The sequence below is a fragment of the Danio aesculapii genome, chromosome 16, assembly GCF_903798145.1.
Source record: "Danio aesculapii chromosome 16, fDanAes4.1, whole genome shotgun sequence".
Lineage (NCBI taxonomy): Eukaryota > Metazoa > Chordata > Actinopteri > Cypriniformes > Danionidae > Danio > Danio aesculapii.
In genome coordinates this window covers 51,997,514-52,007,743 of record NC_079450.1, presented here as the reverse complement: position 1 = coordinate 52,007,743, position 10,230 = coordinate 51,997,514, and the positions used below count along the sequence as shown (strand labels likewise).

The 10,230-nt window shown below is 38.3% G+C and overlaps 1 protein-coding gene across 1 annotated transcript; it reads left to right on the top strand.

Moving 5' to 3' along the window:
- The first annotated feature begins 264 nt into the window (after positions 1–264).
- Positions 265–9,767, top strand: tent5aa (terminal nucleotidyltransferase 5Aa). Its single transcript, XM_056475509.1, has 2 exons — positions 265–938; positions 8,454–9,767. Exons 1-2 carry the CDS (start codon positions 537–539, stop codon positions 9,231–9,233), a joined length of 1,182 nt encoding a protein of 393 aa, XP_056331484.1. The 5' UTR covers positions 265–536; the 3' UTR covers positions 9,234–9,767.
- Positions 9,768–10,230: the final 463 nt, after the last annotated feature.

Here is a 10,230-nt window from a genome sequence, read left to right as displayed (position 1 = left end):
GATCCAGCCGGGGCTCAAACCAGCGACCTTCTTGCTGTGAGGTGACAGTGCTAACCACTGAGCCAACAACTGACCCCTTACTTATCCACTGAACACTAAAACATGTTCTGTTTTATCATTCTGACAGTGCGTGTGTGTGTGTGTGTGTGTTTGTGTGTGTGTGCGTGCGTGAGTGTGTGTGTGTGTGTGAGAACGCACAGCTGCACAGAGGTGAGTGTATGTGACCGTGTGTCAGTGGAATATGTGTGTGTGGGTCAGAGAGAGAGAGAGAGAGAGAGAGAGAGGCTCGTACAGTGATAGAGGCGTGACCTGAGGCGCACAGAAAGCCTCTGCTTTGCCGTCCCTCTCTCTCTCTCACACACACACACACACACACACACACTCTGGCCGGATGGCACTCTTCAGCTCGCACATAATCAGCACAGAAGCAGCGCAGGGTGATGCATCTCCAGTGTCCTCCTGAAGCCTCCAGGCAGCAGTGAAACCTCCGACCGGCCGCCAGACTCTCCTCCGACCCCCGACAGCACAGACCCGCCATGGCGGAAGAGGACGCGGGCGCGGAGAGCAGCAACTTCAGCGTGCTGAGCTGGGAGCAGGTCCAGCGTCTGGATCTCATCCTGACCGAGACCATCCCGATCCACGGCCGCGGAAACTTCCCGACGCTGCAGATGAAGCCGCGGCAGATCGTGACAGCGGTGCGGAGCCGCATGCGGGAGAAGAGCATCCATGTGCGGGACGTGCGGCTCAACGGGTCCGCCGCCAGCCACGTCCTGCACGGAGACAGCGGGCTCGGCTATAAAGACCTGGACCTCATATTCCGCGTGGAGCTGAAGGGAGAAACCGAGTTTCAGATCGTCAAGAACATTGTGCTGGACTGTCTGCTGGACTTTTTACCCGATGGGGTCAATAAAGAGAAAATCACACCGCTCACACTCAAGGTGAGGTGGGATTTATTTACATGTCAAAATACTATAGTTATAAAGGATTCAGGCACTGTAAAAGCGATTAGTTAACTTTACTTAAAAAGAAAGAGTAAACTTGTTGACTTATAATTATTAAGTATACATAACTACACTCAAAAATATTTTTTACTTGTTCAAACTACTTATTTGAAATGAGCTGAAACAACACAATTCTTGAGATTTCATCGGGACAACTTAATTTTTTATGTTCAATCCACATACAATTGGTAAAAGTGTTAACTTAAGTGAACTTAATCGATTTGTGTTGGGACGACATGAATGAATTGTGTGGAACCCTGCATTTTTTACAGTATATGTGCAAATATACAAGTTAAGTCAATGGGTTTACTGACTTTTTTAAGTAAAATCAACTTGTTGCTTTTAAGGCAACGGGTTTACTCACTTTTCTACCTAAAGTAAAGTTCACTGTAAAAAGTGATTAGTTGGTGAATTCACAAAGATAATGTAAGTAAACCTATTGTAACTTGGAACTGTTACATAGACTTAATTTTTATAATTATGCTAATTGTACTCACTTTTTGAAGTCAACTAATCAATTTTTACAGTGTCAGACTATTTTAGCACGTCTGTTTTCAAATAATTGTTGTAATTATTACAATATTACATATTTGGTGCTTCATTAAGTTTAGAAAATCTACAATTAGAGCCTGTATTGAATTTAGAAGACACGCTGGAGTCTGGAAGAGCAGATTTATTTTGGTTACTGTATGTCATTTTGGTAGATACAGAAAAGCTGAATATATATATATATATATATATATATATATATATATATATATATATATATATATATATATATAATAAAGGTGTATTGAAAAACAGTGAGCAATTAGTTATAAAAAATTATGGCAACTTAACAGTTCCAAGTTACAGTGAGTTAACTTATATTATTTTTGTAAATTCAACATTTTGTCTTTAAGGCAACTGGTTTACTTGCTTTAAGTAACTGATCACCTCTTACAGTGTATGGTTATTAGGGCTGCACAATACAATGCTCAGCATAATTAAGTACACTCCGTTTTGAAAATGAGTATTTGTATCCATTTCTCAGTGAAAATAGGCAGTGTATTTCGGTGCATTTAAACAGAACAGATTTATTAAACAGATATATTTATTAAAATAATATTTTAGTCACCGAACATCTTTAGAATTGAGAGATTATACAATTAAATTCATGCAAAATATTGCAAATAACATTACAAACTACACAATTCCAACTCAATTTTTCTATTTATTGCTTCTCTTGACTTTTCCTCTTTTTTAAATTTGTATTTAATATTTTTCAATAGCATATGAATTTGGGTGTTCTAGCTTTTGGATCGTTATCGTAAGTTATTTTGTTAGATAAGCTCCAGATTTGGCTTGAGTACTGACTAATCTAATGTATATGTAATAATATAATATTGTAAAGCTTCCTATTTAAAATATGAATTTAAAAGAGAGCTTTCTGAGGGGTGTACTCATATGCACTGTATGTCGTTTCAGCATTGATATAGCAATGTGTGACTCTTCAATAGTCACCTCGCAGGAGCTCAAGTGAGTTCCATTTGGACACAACCATTGGTTAAACCATTTGGACACAAGACATTATAACGTTTATCTGCTTTAACAATTAGATTAGATTCAATTGATTGGGTTTAAATGTTTATGAATAGAAGAAAAAAAGTACATAAATTCAACAACACTGAAGAAAATATATATATTATATTTAATATAATAAAGACACTGCTATTTTACAGTCGATTATTCAATTCCTACATCTCAATACTGGTAGACTCCACCAAAAACCAAAGTGTTATTTCATTTTTATCTTTGTTTTATTGCTTTCAGCTGTGCTTTAAATATTATTGTGTGTATATTTTTGTATATTTTATGCCTACAAATCAATGTAAAACTGAGTTTTTCCAAAATAGTTAGATGTTAATCGATAATTTCCAATATCGTGCAGCTCTAATGGTTATACAATTAAGAAACAGCTTTAGTTAAAAAATGCATGTTTAAATAGTCAAGTCTGATACTGTTATGCTTGACTTTGCATATTTTATTTCTATTTTATTTTATTTGTAGCGTTGTGTGTAATTTAAAGGGGTAGTTCACCCAAAAGTTTTAATTTTAACTCAACCTTCACTTGTTCCAAACCTGTTTGAGTTACTTTATTCTGTTGTGCACTAAAGATTAGATTTCAGTAGATAGCTAAAACCTGTAACCATTGACTTCCATTGTGTTTTTCTGCTATGTAAGTCAATGCGGTTTTCAGCATTCTTATAAATATCTTCTTTAGTGCTCAATGGAATAAACGAACTCACACCGGTTTGTAACCACTCAAGAGAGAGTAAATGTTCATTTTTTGAGTGAACTATCCCTTTAAGACCACCTGCTTGTATAGTTTCCGATGACATTTAAAGGAATACAATTAGAGTAGTTTACCTGCTGGAGAAATGTTGCTTTTCTGTGGGTAAGAGGATTGTGCTAAAGCAGCTTAAAGCCGATCGAGTGCTGTCAGCCTCTTAGATGTCCTGCGATAGCTACTGATGGAGAAACGATACGGCAAACTGATGTGTATTTAAAAGAAATGAGTGCCGTTTTTATGCAGCAGCCAAAGTTATTACAGTTTTGCATTTTAAAATGAGCATTTATTTAAATTTGCTCCGTTTTAGGTCGTTTCGCGAATGGTTTAGTTTGAATTTTGCGAACACATTCGTATTTCGTTTTTATTTATTCATTCATTCATTCATTTTCCTTCGGTTTAGTTCCTTTATTCATCAGTTGTCGCCACGGCAGAATGAACCGCCAACTTATCTAGCATATGTTTTACACAGCGGATGCCCTTCCAGCTGCAACCCTGTACTGGGAAACACCCATACACACTGCGAATTTAGTTAATCCAATTCAGCTATAGCGCATATCTCTGGACTGTGGGGGAAACTGGAGCACCCAGAGGAAAGCCACGCCAACACATGCAAACTCCACACAGAAATGCCAACTGACCCAGCTGGGACTTAAACCAGTGACCTTCTTGCTGTGAGGTTACAGTGCTAACCACGGTGCCACCGTGTCGCCTTCATTTTTATTTAGTTTTAGTAATTGCAGTCTTAATAGAAAGCTTTCAGTGTGGACCGAACAACACAATCTCACGGCAATTCGTAACTTTTTTTTTAGTGGCTAATTCGTACGAATTCGTACGATCTAATTCGTACATTTTAGTACGATTTGCTCATTCTCCAATGACGGTTGGGTTTAGGGGTGGGGTTAGGTGCCACGCCTCCTTTTTAAAATCGTACCATTTCGTACGACTGAACTCGTACGAACTCGTACGAATTAGCCACTAAACTGTCAAAACGTAAAATACTTACGTTTTCTCGTGAGATCAGGCTGGGACCGAAGCAAAGTTCAGTGCTTGCAGAGCTTACATTAACCCTTGTGCAAACCTCTTAGTGGTGAAAATAAAATAAATGTTTGAACAAACGCTGAACCCAAAACCACAACTGTATGAAAAGTAAAATAATAATAAAGATTTCCTACAAGGGCGATGCAGTGGCGCAGTAGGTAGTGCTGTCGCCTCACAGCAAGAAGGTTGCTGGTTCGAGCCTCGGCTGGGTCAGTTGGTGTTTCTGTGTGGAGTTTGCATGTTCTCCCTGCTTCGCGTGGGTTTCCTCCGGGTGATCCGGTAAAACATGCATTTAAACATGCCTAGTTCATGTTTTTGGCAGATGTATTTTGTGTATAAACATGCACCTAAGAGCCTCACGGTGGTGCAGTGGGTAGCACAAGCGCCTCACAGCAAGAAGGTCGCTGGTTCGAGCCCCAGCTAGGTCAGTTGGCATTTCTGTGTGGAGTTTGCATGTTCTCACCGTGTTGGCGTGGGTTTCCTCCAGGTGCTCCGCTTTCCCCCACAGTCCAAACACATGCGCTATAGGTGAATTGGGAAAGCTAAACTGTCCGTAGTGTATGTGTGTGAATGTAAGAGTGTATGGGTGTTTCCCAGTGTTGGGTTGTGGCTGGAAGGGCATCCGCTGCGTAAAACATAAGCTGGATTAGTTGGCGGTTCATTTCACTGTGGCAACCCCTGATTAATAAAGGCACTAAGCCAAAAAGTCAATGAATGAATGTTAATGAACATGCACTTGACTGATTGTTTGCTGTAAAAAGCGCCAACAAAGGTATTGTCTAACAGCCACAGGTCAGATTCTCCTACACATAATGAGGAGAACATTATTAAATTTGTAAATGATCATTTATTTTTGCTAATAATTATATTATTACAGTTAGTTTTTCATTAGCTATGTTTCCATCCAAAAATGCGAGTTAACTTTATGCGCAAAACTGTATTATCGCATTAAAGATGTGCGAATAAAGCAGCGTTTCCATCCAACGAGTCAAAGCAAACAAAATCGTCACCTCCTGATTAACTGGCGCCAAATATCAACAGTAAAAACTGAATTTGCTGCAGTAGGAGAAGCTGCGTCAATCTTTTCTTCATCTAATAATTGACTTGCGCCTCAGAAGGCAATCCTGACACGCAGTGAACGCGCGGTGGCGTTTAAAGGTGTCAGACGCGGAGCACAGATGCTCTTGATTCTGGAGGTCATTAATAATATAATAACACTAATACTGAAACATTAAGGTGTTTTAGAATGACCAAAACAACAGTTCAGATGGTTTACAGTGTGCTCAGCCTTCTGGTTTGTCCATTTACGCACATTTTCATCATCACATGATCTCATATAACAAAATCACATGACCTTTTTTAATGCGCATACTGGAATTTGTGCGGTAAAAGTGTTTCCATCGTAGTTTATGCGCATCTTTTCCTATCGAATAAAAGGTTTATCCTACTCAGCTATGCGAATACGTTTTTTATGCGCATTTTCAAAATGTATGCGCATCATGGCGTTTCCATCAACCGTTTTTTATGCGCATATGCAAAATACGCATAAAATAGGTGAATGGAAACAGCTGATGACTTTTAGTTTAGTTTTAGTTATTAATTTATTGTGAATTTATTCATAAATTTGGTTCTCGATATAGTTTTGACCAATATTTTAGTCATAGTTTTAGTTTTCGATTACTAAAATAACCTTGCATGGTGTAAAAAATAAAAACGGTTGCTGTTTACTGTAAAAGAATACAGTAGAAACTGTGAAATTTTGCTTTAAATATTACCATATATATTTCTATATTGTACATTTTAAAAAGTGGAAAAAGAGTCCCGGCTGGGTCAGTTGGCATTTCTGAGTTTGCATGTTCTCCCCGTGTTCGTGTGGGTTTCCCCCACAGTCCAAACACATGCGCTATAGGTGAATTGAATAAACTAAATTGGCCGTAGTGTATGTGTGTGAATGTGTGTATGGGTGTTTCCCAGTACTGGGTTGCAGCTGAAAGAGCATCCGCTGCGTAAAACGTATGCTGGATAAGTTGGCGACCCCGTCAGATTCTCCTCCACAGAATGCAGCTTATTGAATCTGAATATTATCATTTATTTTTGCTGATAATTGTATTATTGCAACTTCAGTTTCAGTTACTTTTAGTTTAGTTTTAGTTATTAATTTATTGTGATTTTATTTATAAATTTGGTTTACGAATTCGTTTTTTGACCAATATTTTAGTCTTGGTTTTAATTTTCGATTACTAAAATAACCTTGCACGGTATCAAAATACAAACGGTTGCTGTTAACTGTAAAAAATACAGTAAAAACTGTGAAATTTTGCTATAAATATTACTATATATTTCTATATTGTACATTTTAAAAAGTGGAAAAAAAGAGTCGGTTGGCATTTCTGTGTGGAGTTGGCATATTCTCTCAGTGTTGGCGTGGGTTTCCTTCGGGTGCTCCGGTTTACCCCACAATCCGAAGACGTGCTGTTGTTGAATTGAATAAAATAAGTTGGCTGTAGTGTGTGTGTGTGTGTGTGTGTGTGTGTGTGTGTGTGTGTGTGTGTGTGTGTGTGTGTGAATGAGTGTGCATGGGTGTTTCCCAGTGCTGGGTTGCAGTTGGAAGGGCATCCGCTGTGTAAAACATATGCTGCATAAGTTGGTGGTTCATTCCGCTGTAGTGACCACTGATGAATAAAGTGACTAAACCGAAGGAAAATGAATGAATGAGTGTTCTGAGGTGTTTGCAGTAAAAAGCGCCATCACAGGTATTGTCTAACATCCACAGGTCAGATTCTCCTCCACAGAATGCAGCTTATTAAATCTGTAAATGATCATTTACTTTCGCTTTCAGTTTTTCAGCGACTCTTAGTTTAGTTTAGCTTTAGTTATTCATCTATTGTGAGTTTTTATTTGTATTTCGGTTTACGAAATTGTTTTTTGGCCCCGGTTTCCTCACCTCATCCAAAGACATGCACTATAGGTGAACTAAATAAACTAAATTCGTCGTACTGTATGAATGTGAATGAGTGTGTATGGGTGTTTCCCAGTACTGGGTTTCAGCTGGAAGGGCATCCGCTGCATAAAACATATGCTGGATAAGTTGGCGGTTCATTCAACTGTCGCGACCCTTGATGAATAAACGGACTAAGCTGAAGGAAAATGAATGGATGAAAGTTTTCTGGTACTAAAATAACCTTTCACTGAAAAAAAAGAAAGGTAGCTATTCACTATGAAATATACAGTAGAAACCGTAAAAAGCTATTTTTATATAATATACCTTTTGTAAAGCTGCTTTGAAGCGATAATTATTGTGAAAAGCGCTATACAAATAAACTTAAATTGAAGAAATGTATATATTTTATTTTTATATTATATATTTAAAAAATTGTACAGTAAATTACCGTATTATGTTAATTCTTAGTATTTTACACCAATGTTTTACTATTGTCCTCACATCATACCTTTATTACACAGACAAAAACATTAATTAATTCATTTACCTTCAGCTTAATTCCTTTATTCTTCAGGGGTCGCCACAGCGGAATGAACCGCCAACTTATCCAGCATATGTTTTAAACAGTGGATGCCCCTCTAGCTGCAACCCAGTACTGGAAACCCCCATACACACTCATTCGCGTGCACACACACACACACACACACACACACACACACACACACACACACATACACTACAGCCAATTTAGTTTCTTCATTTCACCTATAGCGCATGTCTTTGGATTGTGGGGGAAACCGGAGCACCCAGAGGAAACCCACAGCGCTGAGTTCGGTGAACTGATAACCTTCACGACCAATCACAGTCATTTCCGTTGAGCATGTGAACACAATGGAAAATCAGTGTTTTTTTTAAAAACGCGCACAAATGTTAGCGGCAAATGGACCTAAAATTTCAGTATCGTTCGGTACAGAATTCCAGTACCGTGACAACCCAAACCCATCTAGACTTTACCCCTAAATATATTATGGAAACTTACTGTTAACCAGATATTGTTGCAGTTTTAAAGTTTTTTACCGTTGAAATTACAGCAATTTGTTTTACAGTAATGTCACCAGTCTCTTGTCTTATTGCATTGCAGGAGGCGTATGTGCAGAAGATGGTGAAGGTGTGCAACGATTCAGATCGCTGGAGTCTCATTTCCCTCTCCAACAACCGTGGCAAAAACGTTGAGCTGAAGTTTGTGGACTCGCTACGCCGACAATTCGAATTCAGCGTCGACTCCTTCCAGATTAAACTGGACTCTCTGCTCCTTTTCTACGAGTGCTCCGAGAACCCGATGGCCAAAACCTTCCACCCCACCATCATCGGTGAGAGCGTGTACGGAGATTTCGCCGCCGCGTTGGACCACCTGCGCAACAAAATAATCTGCACCAGGAATCCTGAGGAAATCCGAGGCGGAGGCCTGCTGAAATACTGCCATCTGCTGGTCAGGGGTTTCCGCGCCGCCTCCGAGTCCGAAATGAAGTCTCTCCAGCGCTACATGTGCTCCCGCTTTTTCATCGACTTCTCAGACATCAGCGAACAGCAGCGCAAGCTCGAGTCGTACCTCCAGAACCACTTTGTAGGCTTGGAGGATCGCAAGTACGACTATCTGACGACTCTTCATAGCGTGGTAAACGAAAGTACGGTGTGTCTGATGGGACACGAGCGGCGGCAGACATTAGGGCTGATCGCCATGCTAGCGGTGCGTGTGCTAGCCGAACAGAACGTCATCCCCAACGTGGCTAACGTCACCTGCTATTATCAGCCGGCTCCATACGTAGCTGATGGTAACTTTAGCAATTATTACATCGCTCAAGTCCAGCCGGTCTTCACATGCCACCAGCAGAGCTACTCCACGTGGCTACCGTGCAACTGAGAGATAGCAATCTGCTGAATCATGGCTGTTGTTGTAACACTTTTCGCAATTGTCTCACTTCCCCAGTGTGCTTGGATTGGCGTGCGCAGATAAGTGCTGATCAGAGATCTGCTTTGCCTGCTTCTAAGCTAAACAAGTGAGCATTAAATCCCACAAAAAAGAGGGAATGGGCTATATGCACAGAGATTAGCCTGCTCAGGTACTTCCGGAGAACTGTTATGCTATTATAAACTCACCACGTTTTTTGTTAGGTAAACCAGGTCATGAACAGGGTAAAAGTACGCGATCTATATTTAAAGTATAAAGTAGTATCACAGATGAAGATAAGGTTTACCTGTCCTTTTGACTATGATGTATATCAGAGGTTTTCAATTTTGGTCCTGGAGGTCTGGTGTTCTGCAGATTTTAGCTCCATCTTCAATCAAACACTCCTGGGCTAGCTAATCAAGCTCTTACTAGGCTTTCTAGAAACATCCTTGCTGGTGTGTTGAGGCAAGTTAGAGCTAAAATCTGCTGGACACCGGACCTCCAGGATCGAGTTTGGACATCCCTGATATATATATATATATATATATATATATATATATATATATATATATATATATATATATATATATATATATATATATATATATGTATATAATATATATATTTATATATATATAATATATATATTTATATATATATATATATATATATATATATATATATATATATATATATATATATATATATATAATGTATATATATATATAATGTATATATAATGAATATATGTGTATATGTATATGTATATATGTATATGTATATATGTATATGTATATATACATATGTATGTATATGTATATGTATATGTGTATATATATATATATATATATATATATATATATATATATATATATATATATATATATATATATATATATATATATATATATATATATACATATATATATATATACATATATGCCAAGATCATTGAAGTGAACATACTTTC

What these genes read in the sequence shown, in the direction of transcription:
- tent5aa (XM_056475509.1), top strand. Translation starts at nt 537, where the DNA reads ATGGCGGAAGAGGACGCGGGCGCGGAGAGCAGCAACTTCAGCGTGCTG. An exon ending in TCACACCGCTCACACTCAAG is followed by an intron (nt 939 to 8,453) that starts GTGAGGTGGGAT and finishes ATTGCATTGCAG; the next exon opens with GAGGCGTATGTGCAGAAGAT.